The following is a 27789-nucleotide window of genomic DNA, read 5'->3' on the forward strand; positions in this document are numbered from 1 at the left end:
TGTGAGACCCAAAGTCCCAGGACCTGTGAAATGCCATGTATCTCTATCAGATCCGTTCTAATTGACACTACTGTAGCCACTGCAACTTCAAAAAAGGTGCACTACTTTGATCCGACTTTGACACGACTTGAATGCCAGGGAGTGTAAAAGTCTTATAACTTAGTAAGTCACTTCAAAGTTGTAACAAAGTTGCACTGAAAATCCTGCAACTTTGGAGTCGGCTAGTGTGAAAGGAGCCTTAAAAATTGTAAATCTGTAAATGGTGTTTAACCCCCCCCCCAAAAAAAAAAGACGGCCTGTGGGAAATTACAATATAGGACTACCCAGGCCATGAACTAGAAAGGGGCTGTTATCATCAGTTGGTGCAGAAGCAGTTGAAGTGTCAATCTAGCATACAGGCAATGGAGACAGTAAGGTTGGTGTTGGTGAGTGCTGCTTTGAGTTTTAAGGCTTCACTCTGCTGGGTAAGGGTGGGCATCCTATGGCTGTAGGACTGTATGCTTAATTTTGGCTGCTGTCTTCTCCGACTCTGGAGAAAATGCACAATAAAATGCCAATGAAGTTGAAGATGGCTTGAAATAAGTCTATGAATATGTTTCTGTGTACCAGGCTGTTCACTGGTTCTTCCCTGTGCATGATTTGACTAAGATTGAGGTAGGAGGTAGCAGGAGGAGAAGAAGCAACTTTTACCTCTCATTTTGAGGTTCCATGTAACCTTTTTTTAGTGGGGGGGGGGGGGGGCAAATCCTGGTTTGGGGAAGGACGGGCAGCCAGTGGTCATAGGATTTTTCACTTAACTTTTGCTTCACTCTGGACATAGGATTTCGCTCCTCCATTTGCTGCTGCACAACAGAGGGGGAAGGGCAGGCAGCCTATGGCCTACATTGTCCTCTTGCAGCTACAAACTATTAAAGTATTTTATACAATTTTCCATTGGCTTTCAAAGTCCCATGGGAGAAATTAAATAGTTTGTAGATGCACTAGGGATGTTTTCATCACAACTCTGAACAGATCTGTCTGTTGATCTGTTCTCCTGCAGCTTTGCCTTCATTGTCCTGACTATAATGAAGTAAATGAATATTAAAAAATGGCTGCAGAGTGCCTGGGAAGAGAAAGATTACACTGACAATGCGGAGGAATTGTAGACCTGTCTGGTCTCTGCTGTGTACAGCCCAACAATTGCCTCAATATTAAAAAAAAAATGCAGAAAATAATCAAAAAATTATAAATACATATTAAATTAAATAAAAAATTGCAAAAAAAAAAATTTGACTGGGAATTTGACACTTATTTGGGGCAGATCCCCCTTTCTCAAGGCTTGAGAAAAGGGGAACTGCCCCTGAAGTACACCACCACAATTACCACACTGACTCCCCGTGTCTCCTGAGAGGCAGTGAGTGTTACGTTTACAGTCAAAGCTCTGATGTCTTAGCTGAGCTACAACATGAAGGGTTTTGACAGGTGTGGACAGGTGCCATCTTAACCTGGTCTGTCTCAAATTTTGTGGTGGAGGAGCACGGCCATATATACACCTTGGTATTTCATTGGCCCCATGATCAAGGACCTCCCTCCTTGCAACCAGCATGGCTGTGTACTTCAACATTCTGGCAGAGGACATGTAAACACATTTGCTGCTTTTGTTTTATAAATTTTCTTAATAAAGAGTTTTATTGCTCCAGAGAGATGCACTTCCTTTTTCTCTTTTGTTTTCAAGCTCTGTCATTACCCTGTATGGATTACTGGAAGCAGCAAGTTGTCTTTCAGCTGAGAGGACTCTTGTTTTTTTTTTTAACTATGAATAACTTTTGAGTTGGACATTAAGACTTGAATTACTAGCGCAGATGCATTAAGGAGTGGAGTGCTTTGTTTTTTGCAGCTCAAGATGGCAACTAATGCTGCATCTTAAGCTGTACTGTACAGCCACTGCACAATATTGGAACTACTGTATCTTAAATTATACACTGATTTCATTTTCAAGATAAAACTTGCCTTATCACTTTCTCTTATATTTTAGCCTAACCGAGCTGCTTACTTACTGTTCAGCAACTGAACAAGATTTGTGGCTATTGTATCTCAGATAACGCACTCTAGCTTTTACTAAAATCTGCCTTGTCTATTTTTATTTGCTTCCTCTTCAAGTGCTTGTCCTGATGCTAGTAAGTTTTGTATCAAATAAATACTTGAAGTATATATTATCAATATTTTGGGAATAATTGGGGATATGGGGATGGGAGGGGGTTTGGGAAATGTGGAGTTGTGGTTTTAAAAAAGGAAGGTGGGGAAATATGACCTGAATAAGGGGTTTATCCTTGAAACATGTATTCACAGCTCCTGCTGCTGGCTTTGCACTTTTAACTGTATTCTATTGTCCAAGTGGCCTTATCATTCTGGGATAGGCTCCTGTGTTTGCCGTTGCCCTTATACGGCAGAGCACCACTGCACACTTCCACCAGTACTTGACATCATCTCCAGGCTCTGGGCGGGTCTCCTCCCCCATATGTGGCTGTCACTTCTAGGTCTCCCGGCCGCCGCTTGTGTCCGACACCTGTCCTAGAGTCTCCAGGCTGCTTCATTCACATAGGCTGCCTACGAGGTATCCCTTTGAATTTCCTGGCCCGCGGCCAGCACCTTTTATCTTCCCTGGGTTTGTTTGGCTATCCACTTACCACAGGAGCTCCCAGAGGTCCCTTGCTTTCCATCTGGCTCCATGCTCAGGTATAATAAAATTTAGGCAAGCTTGTTCCTGTTCTACTGTCTGGCAATTTTTGGAACCTGCATGTCAATTGATCCTTGGTTAAACTCCTCATAAATGGAATAAACTGTTTTATTTTATATGACCCAACTTTAATGCTTATTTATGACTTGGCACAGCACTTTTCCCCACCCTTCTTTTTTGATTTTTGGCTCATTGATCATATGAGTTGGGGTAGCAGCAGCCAATGTAATTCACCACATCTTCTACTTGGTCATCTGTCTATACGCCTAGGAACCTGCTTTTATATTGGAGTTGTGGTTTTGAAGTGTTTCTGTGCACTCTATTTTGACATTTTTATACATTTTTAGAACAATGCAATGTGGCGCTGAGAAAAAAAAAAACCTTAAAACGTATGCTACTAAACTGTTGTGTCACTGGCCAACTTGGAAGCATTTGAGGGCTTTAGCTTTATTTATTTTTTTTTTTCTAAATAAACTTTCCTATGGATTTTAGATCCATCAAGGCTGATGCTTGGTCAATTAAGAACTATGAACACTTGATAAAAAAAATCTCAGCCAAAAGTAAATAAAAAGTATTTTTTTTTTTCAAGTTAAAATAAATCAGAACGGGGTGTTGATTTAAAAAAATCAATAACACATTCAAAATATGTGATGCCAGAATATGATGTCGCAGACACTGTACAGGAAAATGTACTGTTTCATAATGCCACATACAGCTTAAAGGTCTCTTTAAAGCATGTCATTTAAACAAATAGCGCTTTTTTCCATGTTGCCATCAAAGTCCCAATAAAATCCCCACTGTACAGTAGTTTTTTTTTTATTTATTTTTGTGTCTTCCTGCTTTTTTAAATGTTCCCTTTGGTAGTGCTCATATCCCAATTGTCCCAATTTTTAAAAATACCCAGAATTTAGAATTATGATTCATCCCCATAGACGTCAGTGGGGTTTGCTGCTATGTTTTTGGTATCACAGATTTCAAGTAGAATGAACCCCCTACAAAGCGAACCCGTTGGCATTTATTTATATAATGTTCCTAGTAGATCTGTATGATACACACCTAATGACTTCATTCATTGCGTGTGAATATTATTGGTGGATAATTGTTTCACTGGAGCATTGTTTTACAAATCCACACAATATCAAATTAAATTAAATAAGAGTCAGAGAATCCAACATCCACATGCTTCTTCTATAGAATGATTGTAACATAAACATTCATGCTACTTGTGACTCAACTGTTCCCCATTCCAGCAATAGCCATGCACATAAAGTGGTGTACATCTCAAATCTATGGTCAACCCTAAGGACACTGCCTTGATGCTTTTCATTATGACAGTATTTAGTGCCAGCAGGATCATCTCTGACACTCTGCACAAATTAACCCTGCCTGAATTAATTGATTGCGGTAAGGGGATTGTCATACATTAACTGATTAACAGGACCAAGTTAATTCATTAAGATTGCCAGTAGCAACATAGGATTAACTTTATCCCTACCATGCTGGAGACATCTGTCTAATCCTATCACTAGGTTTTGTTTGGTATTTCTGTTAACTTATAATAAAAAGTGGTGGTCCTGTGTATTAATCAAAACATTTCTCCACACCCAGGTAATAAATTACAATGAAATAAAATTTTAATTTTTCAAGGGTCAGTAGAATGCCTACTATGTCCATTACCTACAATTCTAGCAGTTCAAGACATACAGTTTCCTGAGTACTCAGCTGTAATATTATGTGCCAATCGTTTTTCTATCAATAACAATTCAGCTTGGAGATAAAATATTCTGTGTTCCTAGTTCTGTTCTGATATATATACTCTTTGATAATTAAAGCAATTATAGACTACATACTACACAAGCCCAAAGAAACCTCAATGAAGTATACAATATATATGTAGTATGTTCTGTACTTCTGCCCTTCTGCCATTCCACCCCTTGCACTTGATGGTAATTCCAGACTGTCATAATGATGGGCAGAATTTTTTGTGTAAATACAGCAGCTGTAGGAGCTCCTGCTACAGAAAGCAGATAGCCTGAAACAGTGTTTATAAACACTGATGAAATGCATTGTTACATTTGTATCTACTCTGTTTCATTCATCTGCAGATTAAAAGGATGAGTTTAAATCTACATATGATGTCAGAACACAACCTGAATTTAAAAAATAATAATAAAAACATATATACAATTGCTACACAAGTCATTTTGCCATCTAATGTTTTCAAAAATGACCCTTCCACTTCAATCTGCCCATGCTGTAATTTTCTAAGACTGTCAAAATGTAATGCAATATGGCAACCTGAAGGTGTTCTATACACTGTCGGTGTATAGAAAGCCCTCAAAAATGTAATTTCTTGCTCGTGGGATTGGCTCACTGATTTTCTCAGAAGTCTGCACCGAGGGCTGGTTCACATCAGATGCAGTCCAATGTGTTTTTAATGTGCAATAAAAGTGCATGCACAGTGTTTTCTATGTACTCCAATGGCCCTAGTTCACATTAGTGCAGTGTCTTCCAGTGCAGTCAACAAAAGTCAAACATGTTGCTTTTTTCTGTATGTAGTGCATCTGGAACGCAGCAAAACGCATCAAAAATGTACCAGAATGAATCAAAATAGCATAAAAAATGCATCAAAAATGCACTGGAATGTCCTTATTGAACTGTAAAAAAAAAGGAGGGGAAAAAAATCCTACTGGAATGCATAATAAAACATTTAAAAAAACCATGCAGAAACACATCCAGAATGCAGAAATTGTGGTTACACTGGCCTTAAGTCAAATTTTATGCATCACATGCAATAGGAATTTCATTTTTGGCTTGATACTCCCTAAGGGTTAGCTAATTTAAAAGGAATGCATATCCTGCAGTTTTCCTTATTAGAACACTGAAATTCAGTATTCCTATTCAGGAATCAGTCTAGAAAGGAAATTGTGAAACAACTAGCTTTTTCTTCAGAACAGAAAAAGGTAAGAAATTACCATTGCAGTGTGCGTAGATCACCCAGCAAGGATTTTTTTCCTCAACTAAATTAGAGTTTAAGTGCCGGTTCACATTTCTGCTATGTGGGAACGCTGTGAGTATACAGTGTGTTCCCGCATCGCATCTGCACCCTTGGCAGTTCACACTGCCATATGCGATACGCTGGGGGTGTCAATTAAGGTGTTAACAACACTTCCAGATCAGATCGCATATCGCAATGCGATCTGAAAGTTTGCACAAAATCGGATCGCACTAGTGTGATCCACCATGCGATCCGATTCTGCTGTGGACCGAATAAAGGGTCCTGTGCGAGTTGGGTGCAATTGAGGTGCGAATTCAGCCATACAAACTGTATGGCTGAATTTGCACCGCACAGAGATCGCATGTAATTTTAGGAGCAGTAATGTGAACCGGCACTCAATCAAAAAAGGGAAGCGCATCCATCTAGTGCCGTAAAAAATGCTATTCATGTGAAAAAAACAAACAAACAGTTACATTCACATGTTTCGAAATAGAAAGGGCACCTTGTTCATGACCACACTAGATAGAGAATACTACGAATGAGGTCAGCAGTGTAGTGAGTAGTAGAGACAGTCCTCTTCTTCCAGCTTCAGGTAATTATTGGACCAGGCAAGATGGTGTACACCAATGCTTTGTCTTTAACCATTGTCATATCCTTGTGCATCCTGGGGAAGCATAAGTAAATATGGCATTTAGAACTAAAGAAAATATCTTTCTAAGGAGTTGTTAATTTTTTTTATTTTTATACACTTTAAGTAACCTAAAAAGTATAAAGAAATGTTTCAATGTCGTAGAGAAAAAAATACCTGATGCAGGGACCGCATGTCTCTGTTGTTGATGAGTGTGGTTTTGAACCTGTGGGTCAAGATAAAGATGCAGGAAAATTGAACCATTAACAACAGTAAAGGTTATAAGGTGAGTTGAGGGGGAAAAATATCTCCAGAGCAACATATCAAGACCTTATCTTTTAGAGCTCCTTTACACTGATCAGTTTTTGATGTGCTTTTGGTGTTTATAAATCAGAACATAATTGCTTGAAAAACGTACCCCTTTAAATCCTATGAATCCTTTACACCTATGCTCTGCCGGTGCAGTGCATTTCTAAAAGACCTGCATACTACATTTTTGCTGCATGTTTAAAAAGTGCACCAAAAATATACTTTCCTATTAAAATCAATGAAAATTAGTTTTTACCGCGTTTTGTTAGCGGAGCATATATATATATATATATATATATAAATATATATATATATCCGCTAGGGAAATGTGAGTGGTAGGTAATGGTAAATATAATGAAGCAACACAATCTATAATGGAAGAGCGGGAGAAAAGGAGGAAAATTCTTTTAAATAAAGTTTCCATTGAACCCTATATAACTCTTAAGGGGATGATTAACTAAAGGCAAGTAGACTATGCCCTTTTGCAAGTGCAGTTGCTCCAGAGCTTAGTAAATGAGTGGGAGCTCTGCTGACTTCCATCATCCAATTAAATGCTTTTTTATTTTGCAAAAAATGTTGTTTATTTTGATTTTCCTGGCATGCAAATGGATATTTTTTTATAAAGTAAAGCATTAACTCATTTACTAAGCTCTGGTGCAACTGCACAGTCAATTTGCATTTAGTAAATCAACCCCTTAGTTTTCCCTAATCAGCCCTAATTTGGTCCTTCCCCTTTTTCTTTTCACACACTTTGGGTGTCATTATCCTGTTTTTTTGGTTTTACGCTATGGCGTTTGCCCTTTTCTTCTTTTTTATATAACACCCATCTCTGGAGATCTACATCGCAATCTGCGAAGGTCTACCATTTATAACCTTTGAGGCCGGTGGAGTCATCTTTCAGTATTTTCTGGCTGATTGTTTGTTTTTATTTATTTTTTCACATTTTTATTATTTAAACTATTTTTTCACTTGTATTAATTTGGTTCTTTAATATTTTTGTTGCATAAAAAGCACACACTTGAAAGAAAAAAAGTCTTAATTTATTTTTTAATAATTAGTCATGCTTTATACCAAAATCATGAATTTAGTGTAATTTAAAATGGGGCAAATTATAGAATAAAATAAATAATTTTGTCTATAGTAACACCATTCTTTTTTTTTTTTTTTTTTGAAGATGCACTAATCAAAATAAAAAAGTGTTTTTGTTTTTCAGTCTTATTTTGTTTTTGTCTATAAATTGCATTAAAAATCACCAAAAATTATAAATATAATTAATGACAAAATTAATAGTCAAAGGCTAATAGCAGTAATGTTAAAATTGCCCTGGTACATAGGGGGGGGGGGGGTACAGTTGTGAAAGCTAAAGTGGTTGAAGAAATTTGTTTTAAAAGAGCAGGTCTGGAAGTTTTGCAAGTGTCTTCTGTTGCAAGGGAAGACATGCCACACATATGCTATGCCATATTATCTGCAAAAAAAACATTCCTTATCAGGAACTATTTCGGAATACGACAGTTTTGCACCTAGGTGCTGCATTTTTGAAAGGTTAGTATGTTAGCATATGTTGTATATATGTATATATTTTTAAATGGATTCTGGGATTAATAATGGTGGGCAGTTGTGGAACCCATCCTGTATTTTAAAAAGGGAAGGTACATTTTAAAGTATGATAAGCTAAAAACGTCTTTCTTAGCTTTGGATTGAGTTGGAAAGCATTAGGTTTTTATCAGATGGGAAGTGGGAAATAATCTGCTAAATGGGCACAAATAGTAATAACAATCATCAGAGCCACCATTTCTCTACTCTACTAAACAAAAACATTTTAGTTTTGCTTATTGGATGGTTCCCCTCCCTAGCAACAGCAGGATAGGAAGGCTAACAAAGCCGCAGATAGCAGTAAAAGCCTGATGGGTTCAAACCCTTCCCCACACCATTCAAAACTATGAAATAATGTTTTGGCTGGACATACCCTGACATATGACATTTATTCAGTGACCCAAGCCAGAGAATCAGTACAGAGACTGGGAAGAAAATAAAATTTATGAGGCTGATTTACTAAAAGAAATAGGCTGTTCACTTTGCAGGTGTGTTTTCCCTTAGCTTAGTGAATTAAGTGAAGTTCTCCTGACTTCTTTCCAAATCACGTGCAATCAAAAATACAGGTTTTTTTTTTTTGTTTTTTTTTTAATTGCTCGTGCACATGATTGGATATTCTTTGCAAAGTGTGTTTTCACTACATTTCAAAATTCTCTTGCGAAGTGAACAGCCTATTTGCCTTTGGTTAATCAACCTTATAGTTACCTTTTATGAGGATGGATTTGATTGCAAATGGTTAAAGGAAGAGGGATGATATATGTCAAATGTCAGGTCACATTGTGAGATTTAGATAATAGACAAATCATATATTATTCTATTGAAAGCATTACAGTGTTACTAAACCCACAACAGTAAAATCAGTCTGTATATGCAGTAAATCTGCTTGTTATACTGACTGTGTAACCTAAGGGGTTAATCATTTGCATTGTGTATAAAGACTGTTTGATCATGTCTCTCTGATCCTCCCCTTCTTTCACTGTCTCCAAAAAATAACCTGATATTTACAGAGCCAGGGGACGGGCTGCACATGCTCAGTTTGGTGTGTATTGCTAGAGAGTTTTTTTGTTTCTTGGGAGAGTCAGTGGGATGTGATCAGCACAAGGCCAATCAGCACTGTCCAAACATGTCCAGACAGAGGATCGGGGGAGATAGAAAGCTCCTCCTACAAGCTTTACTAGGAACTGATACAAGTCACAAAGCTGCTATATACTGCTTATGAGAAAAGGTATTTAGCAGTTCATATTTACTAAAATAATTGCATTTCCATGTTCTGTGTACTGGGGAGACCAGATATAGTGAATGCAGGTTCTTGGTTTAGTAACACTTAAATAATGGTGGCTGATATTGAATCTGGATTGTGCACAGTTGTTGTAATGACAGTATGGATTTTATTGCTTCCGTAGGGCAGATGGTGGATCAAACTGTATTGGACCAACCAGAAACTATCGTTCTTGCAATGTGCAGGTGAGAATCATTTCTTTAAAGTCAATACATTGTTTATCATATACATTCATTAGAGTGCAAGGAAAAAAATGTGATAAATTTGATAAAAAGTAATGATTATGTTATTGAAGATACTGCCTGCTAATGACAAAAACAGAAAATATATATATATGTGTGTGTGTGTTTATACATTTATTTAAATTATATATATATATATATATATATATATATATATATATATATATATAGTATATATGCTATGGAAAAAATGCTGTCATTTTTATTTATCAATTGACAAACTACCCGGTGCATAAACACGAAAAAAAAACTAGAATTATCAAATTAATATTTGGTGTGTTCACCTTTTGCTTATGACCTTTGCTTTATTCTCTCAGGTACACATGCACACAGTTAAGGATTTACAAGCATATGGTTTAGTGCATTATTACACAACTTTGCCAAGTGTTTAAATGTTATTATTGTTCAACAGTTATACCAAACAGGTAGTAATATTCAACAAGATAATATGTGGCTTAAAATACAATTATTAAATCAAACAGAAATAGCTAGGTGAGGAAAAGTCATGCTCTACAACAAGCTGAGGTAACTGAAGACAGTTCAGTGTAAAAAATCTTACACGATAGTGAGTCTGAGCACAGCAAAAAGACATAACGTGGGTTCACAGTATCAAAAAAGTCTCTCATAGACACAAATTTTAAAGAAGACATGTGCTTTCATATGTGATGTTGAAGCTCTTATGCAGAAACACTAAGAAAAAGGCAAGACTAAATATTGAAAACCCAGTGGTCAGCCATAGAAACCTATCATAGTAGATCAGGGGTGTAAAAACTCAAATTCATTGCGGGATGCATCAGCATTATGGTTGCCCTTAAAGGGCCAGTTGTAACTGTAAGACTAGGTGTCCAGTCGACCCCACCCCCCCTTACATCAGACGTCAAGAGCCCCCCCACCATCAGAAGTCAAGAGTTCCCCATCCTCTTTTACATCGCAGTGCACCCTCTTACCTTATCCTGCTGCCAGGAAGAAGCTGGGAAAGGAGTTGGGAAGCAGAAAGTGCAGGGTCTGCAGGAGGACTAGAAGAGGGCTGGAGTCAGCTGCCGGAGCGGGAAGGGGGGGCTTTGGCTGCACAGAGAAGAGTTCTGTCCTCCTCTCTGCTGCCAACCGCTGAGACAAGGTGGGGGCAGAGATGAGGGGGGTGCCACAGGTGCAGGAGAAGGCCACATCAAATAGCCCGTCAGGTCGCATGTTTGACACATGTGAAGTAGATAAAAGACTCACCATGCTAATTTCCCTTAACAATTGGAAGATGTGCAGTGGTACTATCAGCTCAGGCTTGGCAGAAATAAGCGGGACCCTTGTATACCCATCTACAGTGTAGAGACGTCTGGTCAAAAGTTGTCATTTATGGTGGATTTGAAGATAAAAAGCTATACTTCTGTAGCAATGCCAAGCAATTTGCCAATGCAAAACAGCACAAGAACTGGTGCACAGAAAATAGCAGCAATAATTTAAATTATTTAGCTGTAAAAGAAGTTTGCTGAAGGCCTGGATGGCAGTGCCTACATGCAAGAGTGAAGCATTTTGGAGGTTCCTTGCGGGTTTGGGGTTGCATTTATGCACCAGGAGTCAGAATTTGGTCAGAATTATTGGTCTCTTCATTGCTAAAAAGTACAGGTAGATATTTTTGCATCATGTAGTACCATCAGGTAGGCATCAGATCAGCCTGAAATTCATTCTGCAGCAGGACAATGACTTCAATGATAAATCATAAAGCACCATCTTCCGTTAAAAAAAGATCAAGGAGTCTGGTAATAGAATGTATGGGCTGCCACAGTGCCCTGATCTTAAAGTGTTACTTAACCCAGGACCCTGCATTCACTATATCTGGTCTCCCACAGTACACAGAACATGAAAAGGCAATTATTTTACTAAATATATACTGCATAATACTTTTTCTCATCGGTAGTATAAAGCAGTCTTGTGGCGTTTATACGTGTCCGGCTGAGCACTGGTTAAAGCTCGTAGGAGGAGTTTCATTCCCCTCTGACTGTTCTATAAGGCTGCATGACCCCTGACCCTCTACCTGGACAGTGCTGATTGTGCCGATCACATGCACCTTTCCAAAAAAAAAACTCTCTAGCAATACACATCAAACTGAGCATGTGCAGAGTGCCCGCAAGGCTCTGTACTATCAGGAGATGGATTGGGAACTGTAGAAGAAGGGGAGAATCAGAGAAGACCAGATCAAACAGCCTTTTTACACAATGTGGAGGATTAACTCCTTAGGTTCCACAGTGAGTATTAACAAGCATGCTTTACTGCATATACAGACTGATTTTACTGTTGTGGGTTTGGTAACACTTTAACTTTATTGCATCTATCTGGGATTACATGAAGGGACAGAAGCAACTAAGACAGCCTAAATCCACAAAAAACTATGATTAGTTTTTCTAGCTGTATAAAACAACCTACCTTTCAAGTTCCTTAAAAAACTATGTGCAAATTTACCAAGTAAAATTGATGGTGTTTTAAAGGCAAAGGGTAAGCACATCAAATATCGATTTTTTTTTTCCCTTTTACTCACTTTGTAAATTGTTCATTGATTAAAAAAATATATATATATATTAAATTCATAAATTTTTGAAGGTATTCAACTTTTTAAAAGTTTTTTCATAGTACGCATATAAAATTATATAAAAAATAAATGTATATAATAATATACTATATACCTTAAAATATACTGTATCTTATTCAAATACATTTAAATTATATTTCAAATCAAACCTTTTTACATTTTCAACAGAGTAGGGAGGGCTAAACTTACTTTCCTTTTTTTTGTAATTTATATTTTATTAGGGGGATTCCTGTTCACTTCCTGTATTGTACACTCAACAGGAATATTGCATTATGTGGAAAATCCTCTCTAAAACAAATGTCACAAAAAATGATGTCCAAATTTAAAGATGTCCCTTCTGTTCATGTGGCAACTCAAAATTTTGGATTTTTTGTTACTTTCATTCTCCCTAATAGAGACATAAACAAGAATACAAAAACTTAAAGTGGTTTTAACCCCTCACTGCTTTAAATCTAAAGAAAAAAATGTTTCTTGTCTTATACTTTTTTTTATTATTATTATACAGGATTTATATACACCAACAGTTTGCACAGCGCTTTACAGGGTGGGGGAAGACAATACAGTTACAGTACAATTCAATACAGAAGGAATCAGAGGGCCCTGCTCGTTAGAGCTTACAATCTAGAAGGGAAGGTCAAGTGAAACAAAAGGCAATAACCGAGGGGGATGGGCAGATGGAGAAAATGGAGGTAGAGTTGTTAGGTGTGGGTAGGATAGGCTTCTCTGAAAAGGAGGGTTTTCAGAGATCGCCTAAAAGCTAATAGAGTAGGAGATAATCGGACAGATAAGGGTAAGGAGTTCCACAGGATTGGAGAGGCTCTGGTAAAGTCCTGAAGGCGAGCATGGGAGGAGGCGACAAGGGAGCTAAAGAGCAGGAGGTTTGAGAGTAACGAAGAGAGCAATTAGGTTGGTATTTTGAGACTAGGCTAGTGATATAGTTGGGGGCTAAGCTGTGGATGGCTTTGTAAGATGTTGTTATTATTTTGAATTTAATTTGTTGGGTGATACTTATCTTGTTATACTTTAATTTGTCTGTGTATGATGTTCATTGTATTTCCCAACTCACAGGATTGTCCTGATGGCTCACGGGATTTCCGTGCAGAGCAGTGTTCAGAATATGATGGCATGGAATTCCAGGGGAAAAGATACAAGTGGCTGCCATACTATGGAGGTAAAGAAAGAAAAACTAAAGCAGGAACCAGGGTACCACTTAAGGTGGACTTATAGCTCCACCACCAGCCACAGCAGCCATAACTACTGGGGGGCCTGTCCCAACCCAAAAAAATAGAAACCACATTATATCCAAATCAGTTTTTTCCTTCTTTAAGCTTTATTTCACAGTGTATCACAGTATACAGTGTACCCTACTCATCTTAAGTTGTAAATAGTCCTGAATTAATTGTAAAATTCCACGCTTCTGTATTGTAAATTTCTAGTAACGTATTGTGAAAGATGAGATTTTTGAGGTGCAACTAATAAAAAATATACTTTTTTTATTTAGTTAAGTATAAAAACATTCTAATATACTATATAATATTCCCTAAAATAGATACATGATCTAATCTTATTCATTGACGAATAAAAGAGTATGGAGTGTCACTATATCAATAGTATAAGAGTGAAGTAATACAATAGTAAAATAGTGAAAAAATGTATAGAGTACCATAATATATATATCGTGCTTCAACACAGATACCATGCATATAAAAAATATGAATAAAAAGTGCATGTGCAAGAGAAACTAAACATCAATAAGTGTTGCACACCGTCCGATGAAATATCCAAGTCCCAAAAAATATCATGTGAAATACTCAAAAAAACATATAAGAAATGTGTCCAAATATATTGTGCAATAGTGGTGAATGACCAGCAAAAAGTCTATTGATTCGTGAATACTGTGTTTCAAAAAGTGACAGAAGTGTTCCCCACAACCGATATCCAACACTGAGTGCAGTTGTCGCTCACCTTAAGAGAAATTGTAATGTGTTTTTACAGGGGTCAATCCTTGGCTGAAGAGGATCACTTCATTATAGGTCAATCGCAGCTCATATAAAACAAAATGAGGATCTCCATAGTGTAAAAAGTAAAACAAGGCTTTAATGAAAACAATAGTCACTTACAATTAAGTAGGAGACAGCAGATGTAACATAGGAACCAAACCGAGGGGTCCCAGGAAGATAGCAGCGTAAAATTTCGAACTTCCAGTCTCGGCAGTAGACGGGAAATGCCGTCACCTGACTTCTCCTGATGTGTTGTGTCACAATCACGTGACTTTCAGAAGGGCTGGGGGCTGGGTGATCATCGCCAGGATAAATAGGGGAGCAGTTGCCATAGGAACTGCACAATATTATGAACAAATACATCACATGTCAGTTCTCATTTTCTAACATAAAATAAAGCTAGGATCCTGATGCCAAAATAAGCTAAAGATAGCGTAGATCGAAAGTAAGCAAACCTAATAAAACTATTAACATCGTCCTTATAAAAATTTCTATAAAGAGCACCAATCCATAGTTATTGTGTCACACACAATAGAATTATTCAATATATAATCTTCATCAATGAATAAAGATAGCATGGATACTCTTAGAAAACAGCCCTATTGAAATAAATAAAATAAAAATAAAAATAAGAATAACAATATAAAAAAAATAAACATAAATATAATGGAGACAAAAAAATGTAAAAGATAAAAATTAAATTTAAATAAAAATGATTTTTTTTTTCTTATTCGTTGAATGTTATTCATTGGTTTCACCAAAACATTTTGTAAAAGTGATATACATATATCCAACGCATTTCATAGAATACGCCACTTTTTCAGGAGCTGCCAGTCTAGTATTGTATCAAAACTGATCTGAAGAAGTAAAGGTATACATCATATACATGTGCCATAATTATTAAGTACCATCTTGACCTGAGGACCCAGCCACCCATCACATGCCATTAAAGAGAAAGGAAAGACAGCCATGGAATAGGGTCTAGAGGGGGGTCAACGCCAGTGAAAGAGTCATCTTCATGGTTTCCAAACTTATAATTCAATAAACAGTAATGAAGGTCACTCTATCTGAGTATAAACAAATGGCCAGAATCCATCACTTGCTAGTGTAAGGATGAGATCCGTGTTCGTAGCAATATGTGAAATCCTCCAGTTTGTACTAGAGGCATCTGACAAAAGGGAAATATATATATTTTCAAACAAGCCATTCAAAATATAATCTATTGATTATCTGATATCAAACAGACAAGCTAACATGTGGGATTATAATATATACCTGATATCAAAAGACACACGCAATACCTTACTAGAAAATAGGTTGCAAAGTCTATATGATTGGGCCCCTTTCTAGGTGAAATGTGTTAAAGGTGTAGGGTTTGGCGGGTGGAGTTACATGTAATGCACTGTTCATTGTGGAATAAAGATTGCTGACAAAGAAAAAAAAATTGGCAATGGCATGGCTTCATTGAAAGACATAAAGATTGAAGCCATCACCCCACTGCAACTCTGAATGTCTGATAGTTATGACTACTAAATAGAAAAGCGCCTGATTTCTAAAATATCAAAAAATAATCACTTGGCACCCTGGATATACATATTCAAGTCTATAAAATGTACTGATATATTGTATATATTTTAACCTCAATAATTTACAAAATTTGGCATGAATAAACATTTATTGGTGTTTCAAACAAAACAGAATAAAGGTTATGAGTAAAGTTAAAGTACATTAAATCGAACAGGAAAGTTATACATTATTCTCTTTTCATTTCAAGCATCCAATAAGTGTGAGTTAAATTGTATACCCAAAGGAGAGAATTTTTACTATAGACACAAGAATGCTGTTCTTGATGGAACCCGTTGTGAACCGGGCAGAAGAGACATCTGTGTAGAGGGGGTGTGTAAGGTAAGTTATCTAAAATTGTATTATATTATGGAGCATATTTTGTGGTTTTGGGAGTATAACTCATTTCCTTTTTTTAGTTTGTAAAATATTAATAAAGGTGCAATGACTTTTTAATTATAAATCTACTGTTTAATTTTTTAATAGGCCAGCTATTGACAGCTCCCCCCCCAAAAATGATTTCTTTATTTTGTTTTTTTTTATGTTTTTAACATCTTGAATTTGGATGGTTTGATCATTTAGACTGTTGGTTGTGACAACGTTCTGGATTCATCTAAAAAAGAGGATCGGTGCTTGGTGTGTGGAGGGGATGGTAGCACCTGCTATGAGGTTAAAGGATCTTATGAAACACCTACATTATCAAAAGGTATGTTCCTTAGATCTTTCTTTTGCTCTTTTATCCTACACGAACTCCATGGCAAGTCAACATTATTAAATAAGTTCTTTTAAAAAACTATGTATATATCATTTTAGTAATGTCTAGTGTTTAGTTTATTGCTATAACTGTTATCATCATGACTTTTTTTTTGTTTCTGGTCTGAGAATATGGACATTAAACTATTTACATACAGTATTTCTAACAAACAGTAATGCTAGGTTCACACTAGCCAAAGCTCTAAAAAAAAAGTTTTCTTCCCTCTGAATTGTATCTAAACCAAAGATAATTTTAGTTCATCGGTCTTTAGATGTGGAGTCCGCCTTCGTTTTTTATTTCTAGGCTTTCCCTAATTTTCAACTGATGATCCTAGCAATAACACATTTTCCATCCTAGGGTGACAATGATCATTCACAATACTGTACTATGGAGGAGCAAATTTGACACCCTAGGATAAAACTACAGATCACCCCGTTCCCCTCTTGTCCATAATATAGGGGGGAGAAATTTATTTGCAGAATCAACAGGTCTTGTTTTTTGTACTTATCAAACAGATTTGCTGCACACACTGCAGCAAATAGTGGGTGTGGCAAAACTGTGCTGACAATGGGATGGGCTCAAAACTTGAGCCTTTGTACAGTTACATAGTTATTCTGGTTGAAAAAAGACACAAGTCCATCCAGTTCAACCAACAACAGTGTGCTGGCAGTATAAGTGTGTAATGTACAAAGTGCAGGAATCAGGAGTGTACAATGTACAGAGAGTAGGAATCAATGGTGGGTAAGGCACAGAGTGCTGGAGTCAGGTGTATGTAACATAAACAGTGCATGTGTCAAGTATATAAAACCCACCACACAGAACAGCCCATGATTATTTTCACCACCCCCTAGCACATACAAACAAACAATTACCCCTCTGGTGGTATGGCTCACTGTCCTTTTAGCCTCTTCAGCTCCCTCTTTACTTGCTCCTGTCCATAGGAAAGCTTGGGGGTGACAGCAGTGTACATTATTTGTTACTCCTTTCTCCTAAATGTTTTATCCTTCTTTAGCATAATTTTGACCATGCAATCAATCAATCTCTATATCAGACTGAAACTAAGGAACTAAGGATGAACTAAAAACCACATTTTACTTCCTGTATTTCTTTTTTTACAATAGGTAAGGGAGTAAAACATAACAATCATTCCTGGGAACTTGCTTGAAATGAGCCATGACCAGCCAAATTTTGCTCTGGTTGCCAGTTCATTGCCAGAATCTTTTACATTTCCAGGATTCGGATTGTAGAGATGTAAACAATGTGTTGCAACACGTGACATCATTATGTATGCTGCTCTGCTTGACTGGCTGCTGGGATGGGAGAGAGATGAGGAGCTGTGTGGGTGCTATATTATATCTTTAAGATCTTAGTAAATTTTGTTTTAAGGCGATTGACAGCACCTTTAAGACATGTTAGCAGGTGAGAACAAGATCTCCAATTACACCTTGACCCCAAACATTGGGATGAAATCTGGGCTATCACGAAATCTTGCTCACCCAATACCACACTGGTAGAAAGTAAGCCCACACTATCCTAACACATCTGCCTAATGCTTCAACGACTGTTTGGAGTCGGGCTCTTTTATACATACCTGGTGATCCTGCCAAGTGGTGCGGCGCCTTTGGCAACAGGTATATGATATGACCCAAACCAACTTCCGCCAAATTATGCTGCCAAACTCACTGGAGGCCCTCCTCAACAGACAACCGTAAGGACTTACTTAGACTCAATTTACCCTCATGACGCACATCCTTACAGTCTTGAAGCAGGTGATCATGAAAGCATAGCTCTTGCCCCACCTATCTGCCCCCTAAGTCAAAATTTGAATGCATTGGACCCTAATTAATGAGGAACTCCCTGCTAGCCTTCTGGGAGTCATGGGTTTCAACCTATCTACGGCGCAACTTTGAGCGGCAATTATTGGAATTGTAACAAGAGTCTCCACAATACCATAGAATCTAGGACTGGTGTCACCCCCCCCCCTTGATTGGCCCCTCCCACCCTCTCCCCCCCTCCTTTTGACTCCATACTTGTTTACCCTCCTTTTTCTTCTTTATTTTCCTTTACCACTCTATTTATTGGTGGATATATTGGCTGCATATGTAATCCATGTTGCACCACATACCGCTTACAACATGCTCAGTTCTAACCCTTCAATACTGTTTTACAGTTCACATACTAATATGATTTGCTGTACACTGTTGCTGGCTGCCTTACCTCCTTACACATATGTCAAATATACAAGCTTTTTGGACGAGGCCATTTTTTGTATCTCTGTATGTACTTTTCAAAATTCAATAAAAATTTATTGGAAAAAAAAGTATTAAAAAGTAAGTCTATATAATAGTTTTCTTTAGAGTTTTTTCTTGGTCTTCTAGGTTACAGCCAACTCTTCACCATTCCATCTGGAGCAGTCAATATTCAGGTGAAGGAAATCACTCCTACAAGGAACTTTTTAGGTAAATTCAGAATGATCCTGCAAGTTTTAAAATGGAAGTTACATTTTTAAACGACAATGTATTCCCCAAATTGTATAACAAGAAGCATGAAAGTAAAACACATAGCTCTTTGAGACATTAGTAGAAATCCAAGTACAATGTGTACAACACATCTCTTTTTTATAAAAAAAACATTGGGACTGATTTACTAAAGGCAAATAGGCCGTTTACTTTGCAAAAGAATTTGCCCCAGAGCCTAGTGAAAGTTTCATGTGCGAGGAAAATAAAAAACTGCATTTTTTCTTGGACACAACTGGATGATGAAAGTCAGCAGAACTTCATCTCATTCATTTAGTTCTGGGGCAAAATTCTGTATTAAATTGCAAACTTCTCTTGCAAAGTGAGCAAACCTGTTTGCCTTCAGTAAATTAGTCCCATTGTGTGAGATACATCTGTCTTAAAATAATACATTAAATGTATTAGAGTTTTCAGACAAAGTCTCACATAACTTATTTCAAGTGATTGTAAAGTCAGAAGGTTTTTTTTTATCTTATTGCATTCTATGCATTAAAATAAAAAGCCTTCTGTGTGCATGAGCCCCCCTCAGCCCCCCTAATATTTACCTGAGCCCCATCTCTATCCAGCGATGTGCACGACTGCCTCAGCCATCCGGGACTCTCCCTCTTGTTTGGCTGAGACACAGCAGCGGCGCCATTGGCTTCTGCCGCTGTCAATCAAATTCAGTTAGCCAATCAGGAGAGAGAGGGGACAGGGTCGGGTCACGGCTCTGTGTCTGAATGGACACAGGGAGCTGTGGCTCAGCTCAGGTGCCTCCATAGCAAGCTGGTTGCTGTGGGGGCACTCAACAGGAGGGAGGGGCTAGGAGCATAGAGGAGAGACCCGAGACAAGGAGGATCGGGGCTGCTCTGGGCAAAACCAACTGCACAGAGCTGGTAAGTATAACATGTTTGTAATTTTTAACAAAAAAACTGAGGCTTTACAATCACTATAAAATATATATATTTTTTTTACAAAATTTGACCAAGTGATGGAGATTGTATTCAGGAGGTCCTTTAGATGTTTGGCAAGATTTACTATTTAATGTTGTTTTACTGCAAAAGCAGATATCCTGTGCCTGTGCAAAAATGATATATCTTTGCTTGAAAAGAGTTAAGAAAGCTGACAATACTGGTATGTTTTATTGTCATCTGTAGTGTATTTCCATCCCTATCTGTTCCAGTATGTTCAGTTATCGAGAGAGGAATAGAGCAGAAATCTCTCCTATGGGATCACAGGCATAAAACACTTGCTCTATGAGTCTGTTAGGTTTTAGGCTCCTATAGAGCTTTTCTCATACACGGATGACATGCAGTCCATTTTCACGTCTTTCTACTAAACAGTTTCAGTAACGTAAGGCAGAGTAACATTCACTCTCACAGCAATCTGCATATAAGGATAATGACAGTGAAATACTGACAATGTTGTTGGATACTAGCATTATTCAGCTTTGTAATATTATAAATATATAGTGTTTTTTTTTTTTTTTTTTGTCTCCTTTAAAAATATGGTTAACTAATGCTGCTAAATGAATAAAATAAATAAATAAACAACAAAACATATCAAATTTGCTCATGAAAATGTTTATACAGTATAATGTGGATTTTATCTAATAGTTATATATTCTTCTTTCCAGCTGTAAAGAATGTACGTGGTGAGTATTACCTGAATGGACATTGGACCATTGAATACAGCCGGGCTCTACACATAGCCAGCACCCTCCTTCATTACTATCGAGGGTCAGAGGGGGACCTTGCACCTGAGGTCCTAACAGCCAGGGGACCCACTACCGAACCCCTGGTTATTGAGGTATGTCTGTTGATGACAAATAAAGGACAGACCATCTTTCTTATTGTGTATTACATCTTCAGTATGCATAGCACTACTGCTGAGAAATAAATCTATATATTTTCAATTTAAACATTGTAAGGGCTTGTGTATGTGGTTAGCTTTTTTTTTTGCTAGGCAATGTTGACTTTTGATTTGGATCTTATGGCGCCTTCTCCACTTGTGTTCATTTCTACAATTGCAGTTTTACATTTTTATTGGCATTTTGCTTAATGCAGCAAGTAGTGACCCGGTGCACCTGATTTACTTTTTACCCCTAAATACAAGTCCATGTGAGTGCAAACAAAAACAGCATTTTCAATGCAAGCCATTTTTCCTGATAGCAGCTGCTTGCTGCTTTGACATCTGTGTTCACTAATTCTAAAAATGGCAATGTTTGCTACTTATATATGCCTTATTTTACATAACACAATCCCACTTACCCCACTGCGTTCTTCAAAGAAGTGAGTATAGAATTTAGTTCAGATGGCAATAGCCCTGGTAGTGTACTAGGAACTCCAGTAGATCTTTCTAGCAACTGAGCTGAGCTCCCAAAAAACTATAATCATCCTCCATGTAGATATTAAAATTTCAGTTTAATTGGCCTTAGCCATTGGGCTAAATAACTGTTGTTAAATTCAGCTCATTGGACAAGAACCCAACCGTGGAATACAATATCAATACTACCTACCCAACCAGGAGGAAACAGACGACTACCAGTGGAGTTATGGCTCTTGGAGTGAATGCAGTGCAGAGTGTGGCGGAGGTAGGAGAATGCAGACAAGAAGAAATTCATTTTTTTTATTTTTTAGTGTTAGCCTTATGATTATAGGCTTCTTCCACTATCATAATATCCTGTCTTTGATTTTCTCATAGGTTACCAATCCCGCTTGTTGTTCTGCACAATAGACAATGAGGCTTACCCAGATTATATGTGTAGGGACAAACAAGCTCCACCAAGCAACCGAACCTGCAGCACCCAGCCATGTCCACAGACAAAAAGGTGAGATATACAGTATGATTTTGTTTTATTTTACATAGCAAAAATTCTGTCTATAAGCTTAGGCTTATCCATTATAATAATTGTTACATTTCTTGTTTATTTCCTTTATCCGATTTACAGTTATTTTGAAGTACCACACATCTACAAATATCATCCATTTTATTATTTATTATGAATATTGTATTTATGAATCTTTTATTATGTCACCACTACTATACAGTGGAGTAGTACAGGGGAAGCAGAAGTGACAGCTACCACTGGGCCCATGTCCCAACATAGGGATACAACCCTGATTACAGTCATTGCCTCTCATCATTGCATCAATGGAATTATCATCATGATAATTCACTTTCCCTTGAGATTATGGACATTTTGGGCCTACATAGAACTCTAGAATCTTTCCTGGGCATGTGTTCTTATACTTTCCTTTTTAAGAAAGCAACCAAAACATTTTCCATTTGCAGTCCTAAAGGAAAAGTTAAGGCATCAGAATAAAGACATAATAACATAGAGAATTCCAGAGACGTGCAATATACACTTTCCCTCATAAAAAAAAAATGATGTTGTATTTATGAAAGTACCTTAAAGTATAAATAAAGGCAAACCTTTTTTTTTTTTTAATTTTGGATAGAGTGGAGAGGAATTGGAGCGCTTGTCAGTTTTTATTGCTGTCTGTGTGCCGTTAAGGAAATTCACCCTTTCTATTTGTCCTTTTTACCATTATCATTAAAAATGAAAGTAAAAGAAAATCCCAAATTTTGGGTTGTCCCCAGAAAAGTAATAGAGGGGTAATCTTCCAATGGGAACTCTAGTTCTGGGGACCTGGGGGTCCCCAATGAATTCCCTTAATTTGCAGTTATTTCCTCTCACTTTCTGCTTGGTTATGGGACAGGACGAGAAGGGAAGTCTCCACAATGGAACACAGATGGGCGGATAAAAATCAGACAGGGGTTATAACCCTCTATCCAAAATGAAAAAAAAGTTTTGTCTATAGTTCTACTTTAAACAAAAGTCTTTTAAAACTAGGTCACGTGATCCAAATGTCCTGTTTTAAAAGTAGAAGTCTAGGAGCAGTAATCACTGAATTGGTTCCATCTGATTTAGTGGAGTGAAAAAGCTGCTATGGCACATTTATTTGTAGCTCCTAGTAAGCTGAAGGACCTAGTGCTGTAAAGGCAACCCATTTGGTTTACATTGAAATGAAAAAAAAACCTATCTGTAAAGGCATATGCTTTTGCATACTAAATAGAAAAATAGTAAATGTATTGTATAATACAATGTTAAAATGTGTCTCATAAGGGGATCAAATGCAAATCCTCACCATTAAAATGTCATTAGTCTATATACCTACCAAGGTTGCTAACAAAGGAAGCTGCCTAGATTGACTCCACACACCTTTCTAGTGCTCACTCCTTTTCATGGGTATTATCTGATTGTCACTGAAATCAAAGAGTAGTGGAGTCACAAAGATTTCTTTATCCCACTGAGATCTAAGTTTCAGAAATGTTGCCAAAAAAGGCATAGAAAGACTGTTATTTGAAATGTAGTATCCTATACAAAAAACTGTTACCTGCAAAACAATAATGCAACAGGAAAGGCGCAATAACTAGAGGCCCTTGTCATTTACTTTTTGACAAAGTCAATTTTGCCTTGACTTCCACCTTATTCGTTTTCCTATTTCCCCATAATACTGATATTTTGGTCAAATCTTTCTTGTGACTCTAAGAATCTGATTTTCTTGTTCTTGATCTTGAAGTGACACTAAAGTCAGGTTTTTAAAGAACAAAAACCCTATCCAAGTGCTAAAAACTCAAAAAGTACCTTCTACCAGCCTTCCCCATATCTGCAAATTACTTTTGGTTTTGCTGCTGTGATCAGACTTCCTGGTAGAGGGTGGCTATGTTCATCCTCCATGGTCCGATTGTATCTATGAACTTAGCCACCCTCTCTTGTCTGCTCCTGAGATGGACTAAGAACTATGGACTATGAGACTTGTAGTGTGCATAAAGCCATGCACATGACCATAGCTAACGTTCACAGTTTGTTTCAAACTAATGAAAGTGAGGGGGGAAGGCTAGGATTGAAAGCTCATGAAGAACGTTAGAAAAAGGCAGAAAAACACAAAACAAACGATTAAAAGATAAATAAATAAATTACAGGGCTGTTAAGTAGTGGATGTGTATGGAATATTTTTGGTGAATAAGGATATAGTTTAGTGTCACTTGAGATCTTGCAGTGATCTGTACTACAATGATCCTTATTTAGTTGAATTTTACTTTTCCCTGTCCCTTAAAATTAATCCCTGCTGATTTGATCATTCCTGAAAATTGGATCTTTTGTGAGGTCCTTCTGAATCCAATTCATCTTAAAAATTTTCAGTACGTTTTCTTGTCTGCCACCTGGAGTGGACCACTACAATCTACTTTGTTTTCTTCTTTAGCAAAAAAAAATAATCTGCACTGTAATGTAAATGTACACGTAGTTTTTGTGCATACAATGCATTTATATGTGTTTATTCTGTGTAAAAGGATGTCTTACATATATCAGCCAACAATGTGGAGTCGAATAGTGAACACAAAAATGACCAGGTAAACAGAAGAAAAATGTTCTTACTGGGTGCAGCTTTGCATTAACCTACTGACCTTTTCAGTGTCTTCTGAGGGATACTAAACCTACAGTCTCTTGGTGACCAATGATTTAATTGCCTCTTGTTTTTAAAGCTTTCCTTTCACATGGAAGAATGTATGCTGTGTATACCGAAGAACAACCAAACTTGAAAATAAAAAGAATACCTTTCTTACTATCTCCAGCTACATTTTTTGCAGATCATTTGTGCATTAAATGATCCAGGGAGTTAATACAAACTTTGGGGATTAGGCATCTGCCCGATGTTTTGTTTTATCTTATGGATCAACATTGCTGGAAACGTTTCTTTGTTCCAACCATCACATGGATTTGTGTTATACATAGAACTAAAATACACAAATACAATATTTAAAAAATGTTTGATTACACACACCATCTCTTAAATACTCTAGCTAATTTCTGGCTCAGCACTGCCAGGCCAGAAACTTTATTTTTTTTTTTTTTTATAAAAAAGCAAAATACAGCCTGTAAATAATCTTGATTAAGGTTATATATTCGTATTTACAATAGAGAAATTAATTTGGTTTATTTGCTTTATTCCATAGAAGTATTCCCCATGTAAAATAATTTACAAGCAATAATTTGTGTATAAAAAAATGCAACCAAACATATTTTGAACGTTTAATGCACAACCAAGATGTACAAAAATATTTATTAATCAATAAAAAGTGCGTGTTGCTTCTCCTTGGGTTTTTAAATTCTGCTGTTCTCTGGAAGTGGGCCTGGTGCAGCGGGTGCTTAAAGCTTTATGATCTTACATGTCTGGTGCAAAGATTTAAAACTTTTTTCCATATGCTACGTAATGTATTTTGCTGAAAAGAGCATTTTGCAATAAAGCAATCATATCTAAATAAGAATGCCACTGGGCACAACTGCCAACCATTTTGGCCACAATCCTGTGATGTTTTATTGTGGACCTATAGTGAAAAAGTAATATGCAGTTATTTTAAAGAACTTCAGGGAAAAAAAAATATGTTTTTAAAATCTGACAGCACACAATGAGTAAAGCCCCGTACACACGCATCGAAAATTGACAGGGAATTTTCGTCCAACGTCCGATCTACCGATTTTCGGCTTGTTAGTATGATGCTTCCGACAACCGACTCCGACTTTTCGGCCGAAAAAAATATGGTGTGCAGACTATAAAATTTGTGTTGGCCGTCAAAACACGGCCGATTTTCGTGCAGTCAGTACTGATTTTGACAGGGAAAAATCTTATGAGCAAGACTGTGCATGCTCAGATAAGAAAGAACACAAAGAAAGCAAACCAACACATGACATCACTTCAGAAGCAGATTTTTGTTGGGCGAGAAAATTCGTGTGCAGTCTAGGCACATTCCAACCAACAAAACACAACTCTGGACAAAAGACGGACGATCGGTCGGCCGATAATCGTTGCGTGTGTACGGGGCTTTAGGTGCAAAGAGGTGTATAACACCTAATGGTGCTCTCTCTTTTTTTTTACAATTTACTGTATCACTGAGTAGTATAGCTATTGCTATGCCTTTGGGGCTCTGACACCCTGGCTATGGGTTTCCTATACAGCAGCTATAATTTCTTGGCCTGCCCACCTTGAACACTTTGCATTCTGTGAACCCATTCTCAAAATTGAAAGCTTTCTGTGAATGAGCAGGGGAAAGAATGAGAGGCAGGCAGAGAGGCTGCTGTATGTCTCCTCTCAGAGCAATAGCTATACTATTGGAGCTCAATGAACCAGTAAATTATAAACAAAAGGGAGAGGTCCAAGAGGTGGCAAACACCTTCTTGCACTCCTTGTATGTCAACAGATTTTAAATACTTATTTTTTCCCTGAAGTTCAGCATATTATTAAAAGGTAAAAAATGCTGCCATAACCTTCCCATATCTCTGTACTATGGGTAATCAGACCAGCATTCATGTTGGCCACTTAAAGGATACATGCCCTATGTGGTTAATATATCAGTATTTGTAAGGCAAGAGAGTAAATGCAGTGAAATACAGAACTCCCCCTTGCAGATAATTTACACATCTCTCTATTTAGTAAAATAACAAACTGTACAACCAAGTGTGTAGAAATGTGAAAGTCAGATTGCAAAACACTGAAATACACACTAACTAAAAATAATTATGCAATAAATATAAAATCTTTTAGATTGGATTTCCAGATTTAAAATGAAATTAATTGCCAACAGAGCTCTTTTAGCCTCGTGAAGGTAGCTCATGGAATGATCAGCTTAATTGCCAGATGCTCTCTTTCAGACCTTCTGTAGGGGAAATATTATTATAACATCCTCACGCTTTTCATATGACTTTCAGCTGGAAGATTGGTGAGTGGGGACCATGCACAGCCACTTGTGGTGGTGGCACTCAGACTCGGTCAGTGTACTGCATTTCCTATGAAGGCAGAGCCTCCCAACAAACGGTAAACGATGCAGAGTGCACTGCGTTTACAGAAAAGCCAGCCACTCAGCAGGTCTGCAATCTCCGAGCATGCGCTAAATGGAACACAGGGCAATGGACAACAGTGAGTGCCACCTTGTACATATTCATAAGAGGTCTTTTTACAGCCTTTTTAAAGAAGACTTGTAAGCAAAGTAATATACTGTAGCAGCTTCCACAGCCCACCTGGTTGTAAAGATGTAAGCTTTCTGTGGCGATGATTCCCATCCTCACTTAACTAATTAATGCACTATTGATTTTCAACAAATATGACGGTTTAAGGTACTGATTTTACTGGCCGCATGCGTTATGATTTAACAACACAGTATGTAGCAAAGCAAAGGATTCAGATTTAAGCCTCAGAGTTCACACTTTCAGACGCAGGTTAGCAATGACATTTCTATATTTTTAGGCTGCTAGGTTTCCTATAAAGGCCTGGAAGCAGGAACAAGCATGCAAATTAGAAAATCAGTGTTAACAGATCTCCTGATCTACAAGATAGCCAGGCCACTAGCATCTTCAGAAGGTGAAGTCTGCAATGACAACCTCCACATACTATTTTACTTTAAAAGAGGAAATCCACATCTACAGTATATTTCTTTTTTTTAATTGCTTTATTTAGAATAACATAGCAAGTACATTTACAGGCAAACATATGAATGTCTCAGATGCAACAGAAGAATATAAATTGTTAGTATGTAGGCTCACAACAGGGAACCTAGTTACAGAAATTGCATATA

At 37.3% G+C, this 27789-nt stretch overlaps 1 protein-coding gene across 2 annotated transcripts in view; it reads left to right on the plus strand.

Moving 5' to 3' along the window:
• Positions 1 to 27789, plus strand: part of PAPLN (papilin, proteoglycan like sulfated glycoprotein) — a 169514-nt gene that overhangs the window by 88881 nt on the left and 52844 nt on the right. The window contains exons 5-14 of one of the 2 annotated variants that reach the window (XM_082275588.1): positions 9648 to 9708; positions 13412 to 13514; positions 16118 to 16248; positions 16489 to 16612; positions 19039 to 19119; positions 20792 to 20964; positions 21625 to 21748; positions 21859 to 21985; positions 24514 to 24573; positions 26927 to 27134. In XM_082275588.1, the coding sequence (XP_082131714.1) occupies positions 9648 to 9708; positions 13412 to 13514; positions 16118 to 16248; positions 16489 to 16612; positions 19039 to 19119; positions 20792 to 20964; positions 21625 to 21748; positions 21859 to 21985; positions 24514 to 24573; positions 26927 to 27134 (1192 nt within the window). The remainder of the gene's footprint in view (positions 1 to 9647; positions 9709 to 13411; positions 13515 to 16117; positions 16249 to 16488; positions 16613 to 19038; positions 19120 to 20791; positions 20965 to 21624; positions 21749 to 21858; positions 21986 to 24513; positions 24574 to 26926; positions 27135 to 27789) is intronic. The other variant, XM_082275589.1, reaches the window with a different exon arrangement.

This window comes from Pelophylax lessonae (genome assembly GCF_965119305.1).
Source record: "Pelophylax lessonae genome assembly, chromosome: 13".
In the NCBI taxonomy this organism is placed as follows: Eukaryota; Metazoa; Chordata; class Amphibia; order Anura; family Ranidae; genus Pelophylax; species Pelophylax lessonae.